The following is a 15,256-nucleotide window of genomic DNA, read 5'->3' on the forward strand; positions in this document are numbered from 1 at the left end:
CCCTAAAACCAAAATGACGAGTCCTATCTAAACCTGTTCTGCAAGTCTGATACCCTCATAAGACACTGTGCATATGAAAGACCAAGAGATTCACACCTTTATCTCGACCCCCACAAGCTATACAGAGCTACCCCCCAACCCCCTCCAGCTGAACTGAATTCGGTCTGTTTGTTGGCTGTGAGGAACAGTGTGTTGTTACTGGGCTGAAACATGCCTGCACTCACAGCAGCCCTACTCTTTTTATTCATTATTTTCCCGCAGCCCATATTATTGTTTTCACAAGTCCATAATAATAACAAATTATCAATTGATAATTAATCATTATTTTACGAAAATCATTGTTATTTGTGAACGTAGCGTTTGCGGAAGGCTTTAAGACCAAGCGGAATCCTCCATCATCTGCTCCCACCTCACAGCGCGCATGACTCGCGCTAACTGCACCCAGCTTCAAAGTCCACAAGTTTTGATTTAACTAAATCAATTTGAGCGAATACAACTTACTGATCATGAGCACAACATTTAGCAAGGCAGGAAAAAATTTAGTCTACCTGGAGGAAGACGTATTTCATTGTAAGTTAATGCTGTTAAATAGAGAGTTAAATAGAGAGAGAGAGAGAGAGAGAAAGAAAAAAAATAAAAATAAAAACCGTGTTGGCTATTCCTAAACTTGGAGCTCATTATTGAAGTACAAATCCAAACACCAGAAGCAAACTCTCAGTGTTCTTTCATTGAAAAGTATGCATTTTGTTTATTCACAGGCTATATGGTTGAAATAATATTTTAGTTCAAAACTTTAAGTGCCATTGTTTAAAAAAAAAAATTATTGCTTTATTGGCTAACGTTTCATAGACCTTCAGTTGTTATGCTTTAAAATCCCATAACATTTGTAATTTCACAGTATTTTCACCTCCTAAATCACTAACCTTTAAAGTCACAATTCTATAATGGTAAAATTTACTCAGGCCGATGGCACTTTTAATAAATTTTTTTTTTTTTTTTTTTTTTTTTTTTAGAATAATTGTAGCTTACATAAATAGGTGAAGCAAAACAAATATGAATAATATTTGGATAGTCCCTTATTTTTTTCCCTTATTTTCTTAAAGAATAAACACTTATTTTCTACAAGAATAAACATGATAAGATATTATTAATTCATAGAAATATTTAAGCATTTAAAACCTTTTTTAAAAAACTTGAACTTCAATACTATTAAACTGACTTTATATATCTCAAGGAGTTTATAAGTTAAAAAGGGTAAAATGTCACAGTGCATGTTAAATAGCCTAAATGAACTTGTGTTAACAATATAATTAGAACTAACAATATAATTTGATTTTTTTTTTAAATGAACAATTCCTGTATAAAATGGGACAGCAACCTTTATATCAAACATTTTTAAATCGTCTACAACTGAGCAACGCGCTAGGCAGGTTGAGCGTGCGAAGTGAATGTGCTGCACAAAGTCATTTTCAGATGCAATGAAAATAAAAAAAATAAAAAACCCTGGATAGCCTAGATTAGGCCGAGACTCTGTTCCTACGAATATAATAATTATAATTACCCCACAGTAACAAATTTTAACCGATTAATCACCTATTTTCGTTTGCTGCATGTTTTTATTTATTTATTTTTTTAAACAGGCTAAAAAATAAATTAAGTTTGTGAGAGGAAAAGAAAAATATATAAGTAATGTATAAGTTGCATTTTATTACATTCAGAAATAATAACGGCCGGCCTAATAATGTTATAATGTGCCAACAGGATATTTTTAGTTCTCTTCACTTTACAACAAATCCTTTAAATTTAACAAATTTATCAGAACAGAACAATAATTACAAATATAATTCTAATGGATAAATAAAATTGCAGTATATAATAATATAGACTTAGCTATAAACAAACAAAAAAATAAATTAATAATAATATAAAGCGAACCATAAGGTAAGGTTGGGCTCTCATTCGGGAGAAATCCAAACGTTTCCATATTCGTGATGTTGCCTAATTTCAAGCTTAACTATTATTCATTAGGAAAAATAGGCTTTGTAGTTCACGCCGTGTTTCAGTATCGACGAAAAAAAAAAAAAAAAAAAAATCATAATTAACAAAAATATGCCAAAGTGGCCCGCTGCTCGCGCTGGCTGAAACAGAAAATAGGCTACTGTTTCCAATGAATATGTGCGCGAGGCACCAGCGCAATCAAACAGCTGAAACAGAAAATACTCAATTTTTGGTCACACAGTAAAGGCATAATTCAAAAATGCAAAGTGTTAGCAGTTTAAAAAATCAAGAATAATAACAGAATTAATAATAATTATTGCTAAATGCTGCACCGTTCTCATTTCGATCTGCAAATGGAACCTGAAGGATTTTTTTTTTTAAACCCAAGCATGAACCGAAATGAAAACATTTAGCTTTTTATCCGTATATATAGGCCCTTATATTTAATGACTGTTTAATAAAAATAGCAAGCATAAGATCCTTTGTGTAAAGGTCTATCTTTTAATTTTTGATGAGTAGACTGTAGCCTAAGACTATCCTACATTTTGAAATTAACTCACTGTACATTTTTTTAATGGTTTTTTAAAGATGATACAATGTTATATCATAACGTTATTGTTGTTTTACCTCCTCCTTTTATCTCATTTTACAATTACATTCAGTTCGCAATCCGTCCCTTTGCGCCACCTGGCGGTAGTTTTGCGAATGAATTTAACACACGACTGACTTGCAGTTAACGCCGCGGCCCTGCGGCGGCGGTACACGCGGCGGTAGTACCCATTTTGGTTGTCTACCATCTGTACATGGGGGAACTTGTATTCAGTTGTTTTCCACCACATGAATGGATCAGCACCCACATGAATACTACCTGTTAAATTGTATGTGGTGACTTCCTCCTCAATGACTTCCTCCTCAAGGGCCTGGTCTGTTGTCCCTCTGCTTTAAAAAGCTCCCCTAATAGCTCTGTCTTCTTCCTTGGACGGGGAGAGGATGCATTTTCTTCCTCTGTGGATGTGGAGGGCACAGGATTCTGTACCTAGACCCTTGGTATCAACAAGAATGATCCTTTATTATAATTATTAGACCTCCCCCACACATATGCATCAACAGCTCAGAACCACGATTATCCCTGGTATAACATAAATGTAATTTTAATAATTATTTTTATCTGTGAAAATAACATGTAATAACCATTTAAACCGATATAACACAATCAAAATCACATGGTAAAAAAAAAAAACTAAATAGTACCTGCTTTCTAGTATGATGTTCCTGTAGAGCGTTTAATGAGAGTTGTCATCAAGGTAAGGCAGGGATTTGAATCTAGGATCTAGAACTGTGGCCATTTGGAGGTATTCCTGATGATTAGGGTCAGTGTACCTCTTTGTCAGATCATTTGTAAAGGCTGCTATGACTTCTTTGACTGTTGGTCTGCTGGTGCCATGGATTTGCGGAAGGATCATTGATAAAGTGGGTGTGCCTTCACTGCTCATGAGAGTTGTCACTGTTTTTAGTGGTTTGAGACCACAATCAGGTCTTCTGCCAGTTTCTGTTCAAAGTCATTTAACATTGCTATGTTCTTGACAGATGCCTTCAGATATTTGTCCAGTAAAGCGGAATAGATGACAGGTTTTCTTTCCAACATGTCATGGGTTGTATTCCAACGAGTTGTGACATCATGGATTAACTTATGCCTGGGCAAGTTTAACATCTCCTGCTTCACAGTGAAAATATGGTGGGCTGTGATGTTTTTGTGAAAAAATGTCTCTATTTTTCTGACCTGCCCTCGGAGGCGGGACACCGTGTTGACTGACACTGCTTTCTTGGCTGCGAGGTTTACAACATGCACAAAGCAACTTATTTGTGGCCCCAGCCCATCAGCTTCAAGAATTGCATACACAATATTTGCAGCATTATCTGTAGTTTTACGGGGAGTAACATGTTTGACTTCCTCAACATCCAAGTATACACCGCATGTGTCAACTCTTCTGCCAAATTAATGCATGTTTGACTTTCAAACAGGGGATGGGTTTGGAGTACGCCGCTCTTTCTTTCCCAATCCGACATGTAATGAACAGTCACCATGATATAACTCAGTTGCCCAACAAGGTCTAACTATCTGTTGTTAGAACAAGGCTTTGTGCTTTAGCCAATTCATTTTTGATTTTGTTGTATCTTTTCGTATAGGTTGGGAAACATCTAAAAATGACGGTAGTGTGTAACGCAAGTCGAGCACCTTTATAAGGTGTCGAAAGCCCACATCACCGATCACTAAAAATGGCTGGAAATCTTTAGCAATGAACACCCCTACTGCATTTGTTATTTTTTGTGTCTCTCGGAACCAGTTGGGTATGAACCCTGGAAGGAATCAGGGATTGTTGCTTTTTGGATGACTGTGTTACCTGCTCTGCCATCCTGCTTTCAGACAGTGATATCGCTGGGTCATGGCGCCACAGATGTGCAGTATTTCCACTTGAGTAGGTAACTCATGTGCAACAGTGCTTGCACACAGTCATTTTTTTTTTTGTTTACTGTTTTTGTTTCATCTGCATTATAGTCAACAGCAAATCTGAAATGTCCCCACACCACAGATTTGAAAGATGGCGGTACTTCCTTGTATTTCTGTCTTGCTTCCCCAGCCAACACATATATGATATCCCCATATCGACCAAAAAAAGGAACAATGTTTACAGAAACGTAATGCTCTCAAAATTGAAAAAAAATCTAGGGCCCACTTGGGTCAACTAAGTAGGTCCCACGTGGGCAAACCCAGGTGGGCTCCCCATGTGGGACCTACTCAGTTCACTAATGGGAAATGAGTACATGGGCTGAAAATGGGCTACTAATTCAGTTTAGCAAGAACACAAGTGCAAGCACAGTCATTCTCAAAGGTTGATTACATGGGTAGATAGTACACAAATATGCTCCTTTAAAAATATGTCATTGTTATTTTGACACTTTAACACAATGTGACTTCTATCAAAATTTTAAAATGCCAAAATTGCTATTTTACCCAAATTTCTGCAATTTAAAAGGATCAAGTGCCTGCATACAGAGAAAAAAAATGCTAAAAATAAAATAAAAAATACATTAGAGATTTTACAAAACTTTGGCAGGATGGATCTCGCGAGATTTTCAGCAATACCCATCCCCCACCCCTGCCTACCTGAATCTCGCCAGCGCAATATCACTCACTGTCTGTCATTCAGCGGAGGAGATTTTTGCTCTCAGTGTATTCGAGGTAAGAACCTAATAATTTAATACAATATATACAAAAAATTACCATTTTAATTAAGATACATTGTTTTGAATCATAATGTTTAACAAAACATATGTTCTGGTCAAGAATTTCAGTTAGACATCCAGTTCCCTAAGATCGCGCCATTTCCCCCCTTATTTCTGGCGCCATGACCAAAGCGATAAGAATTACTGTATGTATGTCACAAGCTTCTGATCGGATTTACTCTTTTGCCATGTGCACACTGCATGAATTTCCCGCTGCTGTCACATACTGTTTTAAAAAAGCACACGTGATATTTATCTACTTCGGGTCTTAATTAGGCGACGACAAGCACATGAACTGTTGTGGTGCTTAACGTTAAAAAAGTAGTAGAAGTGCCCCTTCCCGCACCCAAAACTAGTCGTCTGTTAATGAGAGTCTTAAACGAGGACTGGTGGGACGTGTTCCTGTTCCTCTTCACATATGCTGAGTGAAATGACAGGACACTTGTATAAAAGTACATATCAACCCGATCACTTATTCAGCGTTCATGTAAACACTACATTAAGATTCGTCAATCAAAATGAATTCATTACGATCAAAGCAAAAAGGGTCCATGTACACGCAATCAGTTTTAACCACAGTTTTGAAAAATGCTACAAAAGTGGGCGTGGTTAAGCTGCGGAATGGAGGGGGATGAGGGGAGACTGACAGTACAGCAATAGCTGATTCAGACAGTTTATTTTCCCCATTAAAAGCATTAAATATAGGTTCCCACAAATGCACGCTGCAAATGACTATTACATGCCACACAATATAAACATGGTATTTGTTATAATTTAATGCACAATTAAATGCGCAGCCATTCACATTTTGTTCTTTCTTTGATAACTTTTGAGCCTTAATGAGAGTTTTTTTTTAACTTGTGGGACGCAGAAACTCTTACAAAGCAAAAACAAACATTCATATTTTATCCATTAATGTATCTCTACCTAATTGTATGTGATCTCACTGTTCGAAGCACTGTCAGAGGATGAATAAGGCCAAAGTCCACCTTTCTCCCGTTTTCGTAGCTCTCTCTATCTCAAAAATGCTTGCTACACACAAACGGTTTCGATGATGGCCAACCAACCCACAACCAGCAGCACTGGCAGCATTGCGGGGAAATCCATGCAACACCCGATCCTTTACACAATGAAAACAAACACTTTGTTGTGACCCATGAACGCTTCTCTTATCTACTGCGTGATCTACAGTTTGAAATGTCTGTCATTTGAAAGAACCACGTGGTGTCCTGAATAACTAAGAGACAGTGTCTTCTCATAGAATAAGAAAACTCAGTCTCATTAATAATTATGTGACAACGACGCTTCATTAAAGTATTATAGTGCATCACCATGTCACAACCTGTGACGTGAACATGGTGTAGTAGATTTTAAACCCAGTGTTCTGACAATTTGTGCTACCTTGACAGATTTTGCTACCTCCCATTGAAACAGTGGGTAGCAAAATTTGACAGCGAAAAATGCTACCTATCAGATTGTGCTTCCCGATCTCAATTCGAACAGCTGAGTCTTTACTCATTTTCAAAAAACATCTAAAGACTCATCTTTTTCTCCAGCACTTAACCAACTAATACTAGCACTTACCTTTTCTTTTCTTGTCTAGCATATTCTTTAAAAAAAAAAACCCTGGCTACGTGTTCTGTACTAGACTAACTGAGACTTGTCATAGCACTTGTATACCGTTGTTGTTCTCTCGTTGGTCTGATTGCTTCTATTGTTCTCATTTGTAAGTCACTTTGGATAAAAGCGTTTGCTAAATGATTAAATGTAAATGTAAATGCTTCCAGCATGATATTACCATGGTTTATGTCTTTATTAACATCTACCCCAACACTAAACCTACCCTTACAATAATGCAAGTACTGTAGTGGTAGCACAATCTGATATAGCATTACTCATTAGAAAAAGAATAAATCAGATAGCGAAAAATGCTACTTATTTGTGCCCCATGTGCTTTATTAATTTCTACACCTACCCCAACACTAAACCTACACTTAAAATTATGCAAATACAGTAATTTTGTGTTATTTATCATGGCCAAAAATGATGTCATATTGATGTGCGCACGTGCAGTAAGCCCAGGTAGGACAATCTGACTGGTAGGATGAAATGTTAGGACACTGGAAGATGAAAATAGCAGAATAAATCTCATAAATAACCACTTTCCTGCTATAATTACATCTAACACACATACCTCTCAGAAAATTTAGTTTAGGGTTTCATGACCCTTTAATGCCCGAACAGTATTCTAAAGTGCTACCCAAAATATTACAGGGAACCCCTGGTATTAAGACTTGTATGGCTTAAAGTAATGTAAATGATGCCTCTTAATGAACTATGTAGTTGAAAACCCATGAAAGATTTACGTTATTTAAAAAATCCATGACACATTTGGACCGATTTGGACAATGGGGGGTGCCATTTTGTTTAGCTGCACAGTGCGTTCCATGTCGATGACATCAAATGGTTTCACTTGGTGAGCTACTGACACCACCCTGTAGCTATTTTTAATGCAACACAACTCGGAATATATATACAATGCCACATTGTGCAGCTTTTGGTTGTAACTTTCGGTCGATGGGGAACAACTTTTGCCTTTGTGTTCCCTATGCCCTAGTTCAAGACACTAAAAAGCTCATACTTAAACTGCATGCAGGAAGATTATAACAGTGATGTCAATTATGGCTTATGGATAACAGAGAATATACTGTAATCTAATCTAGTGTAAATAAGCTGTACAGCTCAGGACAAACATGATTTGAGATGTAAACCATAAGGTTGATGTACTTTCAACAATACATAAAATATGTTACAACAATGTGATTTGTCTATGTTCTTAAAGGTGTAATATTTATTATGGAAGCAGAATGCCTTTTGTAAATGTGCATCAGTTTGCAGTCAGGTGTTATTACAAGCTATGCAAATAGTTATTATGAGAGATCTAAATGATTTTGCCTTAGAATTTTAACCTTTTAGGATTTAGAATGTCATACCCTTTTTTTTTCTTACAGAAAATAATGGAGCAATCTCAGAGAACAAAGAGGAGGAAAATAGCTGCAAAAGTTGCTGAACATTTTCGTGCTGTTTCACAACAATTGGAATAACCACTAGATTTTAATTTGGAATTTGCCAGTGATGAACCATATGAGGATTCTGTCTATCATGACTGTGTCAAGCATGTGACAAAAAATGTCTGAAAATACATTTACTACATTTTCTATGATGCTTTGGACAATGACATTTACGATGATTTCAAAAATGGGATGGGTGACGATTCCAGTGACTTAGCCCTAGACTCTGAATGTTCTGATTCTGAAGATGCCGCTTCAGACAGACTAGATGACTCAAAATGGTCTTGCAGAGTGGGCTGCAGAATACAACATCTCTCAAAATGCGTTGTCTGCTCTTCTGAAAATTCTCAGAAAAAAAAGGCCTTAATGTGCCATTGGATGCTAGAACCCTAATGTCCACAGACCGCAAGTGTGATGTGAAAAATGTAGCAGGAGGATCATATTATCATTTTGGAATAAAGAAATCAGTTCTAGCAGAATTGTCATCTTTAGATTTTGATCTGAGAGATCTAACTGACACTAACACTTAGAGTTAATATCGATGGACTACCATTATTCCGCAGCAACAATGTGAGTTTGTGGCCTATTTTGGGTAGGATTAAGGAGATCCCAAATTCAAATGTTTTTATGATTGGCTTATACTCAGGTGTGACAAAACCAGCAAATGTGCAAGAGTATTTAAATGAGTTTATTCAAGATGTTAAAGTTGTCGTACAGGAGGGTCTTCATTATAATGATGTACACAGGGTGCGATTTGTGAAAAAAACAGAGGGGGGGATGCTTTTGAAATTTTTTATGAAATGTTTTTAATACGACAGAAACTGTATTTAGTGTGATCTCTGTTTAATAAAAACATTGTAAGCCTACGTTAGTCCTATTAATTGTAATGATTTAATGTCCACGGTTATTCAAACAACAAATTACATAGAGAAAACGAGCAAAGAACACAACGGAGCTTTTTGAAACTCCGAATAAGTTAAACCATTGCGTCGCAAAATGATTCACTGTTTCGAAGCGCTTCAATCGGATCGCGTATCGCGAATCATTTGATTCAGATCTGGACGTCAGAGCGGGTCTGCATGATGTTTTTATCCCCACCGGGGATAAAAGTAATTCAGCAGAGGCAGGGATGCATAGACCAGAGGGGGGGAAATCCCCCCCATCCCCCCCGGCAAATCGCACCCTGGATGTACATTTCACAGTTACTGCTTCTGATGCATTCATATGTGATGCTCCAGCATGTGCATTCCTCAAATGTGTGAAGGGTCACACTGGGTATTACGCAAGTGAGCGCTGCACTCAAAAAGGTGTCCATGTAAATAGGAGAATGTCTTTTCCTGAGTTGTCTGCAGAGATAAGGGCTGATCAGACATTTAGGGAAATGGGCTATGAAGGGCACCAAGGAGGAGTTTCGCCCCTGTCTGAGTTAGGTGTGTGATTAGTCTCAAGTTTTGTCCTTGATTATATGCACCTTGTGTGTTTGGGGGCGATGCGCCAGTTGATTTATCTTTGGTTTAAAGGGCCTCTGAAATGCAGGCAGTCTGTTCAAAATCTCACTACGATTTCGGCATTCATGGCTTCTGTCAGGCAGTATTTACCGAGGAATTTTGCTAGGAAACCAAGGTCTCTCCTCGAAATTAGTATGTGGAAGGCGACTGAATTGAGGCAGTTTTTTGCTTTACACACTGGTCCTGTTGTCCTTCTTAAAAATATGCCCAATACAATGTATAGAAACTTTATACTTTTCTCTGTATCTATAAGAATTCTTCTTAGCCCTGATTTGTGTACAGAGAACTGTGACTATGCTGAAGATATTTTGAAACTTTTTGTCCAAGATTTTGGCTTGATTTACGGCCTTGAATTTGTTGGATACAACATACATTCTTTGATACACATTGCCCAAGATGCACGGAACTTTGGTCCTTTGGATAGCATTTCCTTCTTCCCATTCGAAACATATTTAGATAAACTTAAAAAGATTGTACGAAGACCCCAAAATCCTGTGCAGCAAATTGTCAGGCGCATCCATGAGAAGCAGAGAGTGGCGAAACAGAAGAAAATATCTATTTCCTCTCCCCTCAAACAACTCCATTTCTCTGGACCAGTGACTGATGAACTTGGAACATGCCAGCAGTACAGGCAGTACAATGATGGACAGACATTCATTTCTTGCTGTAAAGGCGATAACTGTTTTTCCTTAGGTGGAAGAATTCTCATTGTGAGAAATATTTTGCTTTCTTCTTGTGAAACTGTCAAGGTACTCTGTCACTTCTTTGAAAACTATGAATCTTTTTTCAGCTACCCAATTGACTCGACATGCCTTGGAATTCACTTTGTTTCAAACTTATCCAAAGACTTGCATGTGGTATTGGTTGAGGAACTAAGGAGAAAAATAGTGCTCTTGCCATTTAAATCTGGATATGTGGCATTTCCACAGCTGCACTAGCCTGTTTGTTTTGCATTTTTCCAGCATGCTATCATTTGCGATTGTGGATTTTTTTTGGATGGTGGAGGTGTAGCTATTGTACCTTGCAAGTGGTTTACTGGACCAGAGGAAGATGCTTGTTACTGGCCACCAGGACGAATGAACATCAGCAAGGCAGTGACTACCCGCAGTATAAAGTGCGCGTCTTGGGAAAAGCAGGTAATGTGATTGTTTTTGAATGGTGACTGGTGATAATAATAATAATAATAATAATAATAATAATAATGTTAATTTATGTAATAATACAAACAAGGCATGTAGCTGAAATAGTGGTTGCTATTTTTTATTGTTAAATGTCTATTACCTACAGGAAACTATGCCCACGCCACAGCAAAGCTTTTAAAGTCTGAGGCGACCTCAGACTTGCAGTCCGAGTCAGATTCTGGAAGTAGGATGGGAAAAGAGAAGCGCAAAAGAAGGTAAGATATATTTCTTGGATACATAGATTTTAAAAGCAACAATTGTTCTTGAAAAGGATCATTACCATTTAAGCACCACAAGACAAATGAGAATGCGCTGTCTATCTCATGTCTATGTGAAACACAAGTTCCTGTTTGCACAGGAAGACACGTGCCAGTGTTTTAGTCCCATATGCTCCCTAATTTTAATTCGTGCAAGCTCAAAATATATTTGGGAGGTCAAAATAATATATAATGTATATGTACTAACAGTAACAAGGTTGCGCAGCCTCTCGAGGAGAAATGGAAACAAATGAGCGCAGCACACACAAACTCAATTAACATAGCCTACTGCAATAAAAAAAAGGTGCGCAGTACATTTAGGGCCCCGATAACCCAGCTAAGTCCCTGGCAGTAGGAGCCTGTGATATCACGGATTTAGATCCATCAGCTTGTATCATTAATGTTAATCAAACAAGTCAAAGAGAATATCACTTCCTGCTTGACTAAATAACTTTAGCTTTAATAAGAATCAATGCATATTTAATTAAAACAGTAAAGCTGAAGTAGTGCTTCTTTAATGCTACTGTTAAATACATAGTAGCTTAAAAAAAATAAAGCAAGGTTTATTTCATGCATTATTATTAATTGTCCTATTATCCAACATTGCACATATAAAGATGTAATTTGAAACTTGTACAACTACATAATTATGCTCTACATTTTATGAATTTCAAGGCCAGTGTGTCTGTCAAGCTCAGATGAGGATGGTGCTGGGCATGATCATGCAGCCAGTGGGGCTTTATCCCCCCCAATTCCAAAGAACCTCCAACTGCAGGCTGCCCACTCACTCAAGACCCGTCCATTTATCCAGCCCCCTCCACCTTCAACTCCTTTAATGCCTGTTACTTCAGACCGACCCAGTACAATTCTTCAAGATGCCAGTTCTGCATTTAGAGATCGCATTTACCTCCCCCAGTGCCAGAGAACCTCCAACCAGAGGCTCCCCACTTGCACAGGACCCGTCCATATATTCAGCCCTCTCCAATTTCAACACCTTCAATGGCTGTTACACCAGACCACCCCAGTAGAGTTCTGCAAGGTGCCAGTTCTTCATTTAGAGATGGCATTATTTGCCCGTCTCCTAACTGTCCTGGAGGAAATAAAGGAGACGCAGAGGGTTCATGGGAGGATGATACAATCACTCCTCACACAACAGGATGCAAGAGCAGTTGCTGCTCTTCCAGAGGACATCGTTTTCCCCCTGAGGACAGTCTCGGACGTTACTGCAATGGAGCAAAAATTGTTAGACCCCACCTTCCAAAAACAAGTGGTATGTTCTAATATGACCAATTTAGCAGGTTCACAGGTCCTAATGTTAATGTTTTTTCCACATACAGTACTTTTGCAAAAGTCTTCGGCCACCACCAGCTTTGTTGTTAAAGCAAAGTTTTTAATGACTATCCATATTTATTTTTCGGTTTCTTTATTAACATAAACAGAAGGTACAGGAAAAATGTACACAAAATAAGAACAACAAAAACGGTTTTCATAACAAAATGGCTTCTTCAGGCAAAAGTCAATATTTTGTGTAACCTCTCATACCTCTTTTGGGGAGACGGTCCTTAAGTTTTCTTAAGTAATCTTCTGGCATATTATAACAGGCTTCTTTGTGCACTTCCCAGAGTTCATCTTTAGATTTAGGCTGTATTTTATTTCTTTCTGTCTACAGTCGTGGCCAAAAGTTTTGAGAATTACATAAATATTGGAAATTGGAAAAGTTGCTGCTTAAGTTTTTATAATAGCAATTTGCATGTACTCCAGAATGTTGTGAAGAGTGATCAGATGAATCGCATAGTCCTTCTTTGCCATGAAAATGAACTTAATCCCAAAAAAACCTTTCCACTGCATTTCATTGCTGTCATTAAAGGACCTGCTGAGATCATTTCAGTAATCATCTTGTTAACTCAGGTAAGAATGTTGAGGAGCACAAGGCTGGAGATCATTATGTGAGGCTGATTGGGTTAGAATGGCAGACTTGACATGTTAAAAGGAGGGTGATGCTTGAAATCATTGTTCTTCCATTGTTAACCATGGTGACCTTCAAAGAAACGCGTGCAGCCATCATTGCGTTGCATAAAAATGGCTTCACAGGCAAGGATATTGTGGCTACTAAGATTGCACCTAAATCAACAATTTATAGGTTCATCAAGAACTTCAAGGAAAGAGGTTCAATTTCTTGTAAAAGAAGGCTTCAGGGCGTCCAAGAAAGTCCAGCAAGCGCCAGGATCGTCTCCTAAAGAGGATTCAGCTGCGGGATCGGAGTGCCACCAGTGCAGAGCTTGCTCAGGACTGGCAGCAGGCAGGTGTGAGCGCATCTGCACCCACAGTGAGGCCAAGACTTTTGGAAGATGGCCTGGTGTCAAGAAGGGCAGCAAAGAAGCCACTTCTCTCCAAAAAAAACATCAGGGACAGATTGATCTTCTGCAGAAAGTATAGTGAATGGACTGCTGAGGACTGGGGCAAAGTCATATTCTCCGATGAAGCCCCTTTCTGATTGTTTGGGGCATCTGGAAAAAGGCTTGTCCAGAGAAGAAAAGGTGAGCGCTACCATCAGTCCTGTGTCATGCCAACAGTAAAGCATCCTGACACCATTCATGTGTGGGGTTGCTTCTCATCCAAGGGAGTGGGCTCACTCACAATTCTGCCCAAAAACACAGCCATGAATAAAGAATGGTACCAAAACACCCTCCAACAGCAACTTCTTCCAACAATCCAACAACAGTTTGGTGAAGAACAATGCATTTTCCAGCAAGATGGAGCACCGTGCCATAAGGCAAAAGTGATAAACTAAGTGGCTCGGGGACCAGAATGTTGAAATTTTGGGTCCATGGCCTGGAAACTCCTCAGATCTTAATCCCATTGAGAACTTGTGGTCAATCCTCAAGAGGCGGGTGGACAAACAAAAACACTAATTCTGACAAACTCCAAAAAGTTATTATGAAAGAATGGGTTGCTATCAGTCAGGATTTGGCCCAGAAGTTGATTGAGAGCATGCCCAGTCGAATTGCAGAGGTCCTGAAAAAAGAAGGGCAAACACTGCAAATACTGACTCTTTGCATAAATGTCATGCAATTGTCGATAAAAGCCTTTGAAACGTATGAAGTGCTTGTAATTATATTTCAGTACATCACAGAAACAACTGAAACAAAGATCTAAAAGCAGTTTAGCAACAAACTTTTTGAAAACTAATATTTATGTAATTCTCAAAACTTTTGGCCACGACTGTAGGTGATCCTAGTCTCAGCCTCAGAGATCATGCCCACTGAACGTCTGATGCATATAGTACACTTATCTGGAAACACTTTAGGAATTGTCATCTGATTTGTTTAATTCTACAGGTTGTACTGGAGACATGTGTGTCACATTGTTTAATGGTCTGTTTGGAAACAAATGCTATGATGACCCCTAGTAACAATGAGCGCTTACAAACTAAACGCTGGATTTTAAAAGTATGTAAAGTTTGCGGCTCCATTATTGCAGTAATCTTGCCTCTATAAATTCAGTTCTGGATAATACATTCAGGCCAGTCCATGACTGTCAGTGTTTTGTCAGCTGTTTTTCTTTCCAAATATGATTTCACTGCATTAGCAGTATATATATATATATATATATATATATATATATATATATATATATATATGTGACGCGTGTCCCGAGCTCTCATCAGCATCGCCCTGGAAACAGAGCAGGCACACCTGCACCTGCTCATTATGGGCTGAGCGGTCACACCTGCAGCCCATTACGGACGGGCTTTATAAGCGGCACCAACGAACACAGAGGTGAGATATGTCTCCAGAAGACTCGGCTAACAGTTCTCTGCGTTTTCTCCAGACAGCAGCATGTGACCGCCAGCCCTCACAGGACACGGACTTCACGGACCCACACAGCACTGCACCTTAGAGGAGAAGAGAAGGCCGAGCACTGAGCACCGGGAAACCCCTCACGTTGGCTATTTC

General features: G+C 38.5%; 1 protein-coding gene across 1 annotated transcript; it reads left to right on the top strand.

Annotated features, from left to right (window-relative positions):
- The first annotated feature begins 11,137 nt into the window (after nt 1-11,137).
- On the top strand, nt 11,138-12,680 carry LOC122136848. The gene is made up of 3 exons (XM_042721433.1): nt 11,138-11,258; nt 11,976-12,542; nt 12,638-12,680. The coding sequence occupies exons 1-3, from the start codon at nt 11,233-11,235 to the stop codon at nt 12,678-12,680; spliced, it is 636 nt and encodes a 211-aa protein (XP_042577367.1). The 5' UTR covers nt 11,138-11,232.
- Nucleotides 12,681-15,256: the final 2,576 nt, after the last annotated feature.

The sequence above is a fragment of the Cyprinus carpio genome, chromosome B3 (assembly GCF_018340385.1).
Source record: "Cyprinus carpio isolate SPL01 chromosome B3, ASM1834038v1, whole genome shotgun sequence".
Taxonomy (NCBI): Eukaryota; Metazoa; Chordata; class Actinopteri; order Cypriniformes; family Cyprinidae; genus Cyprinus; species Cyprinus carpio.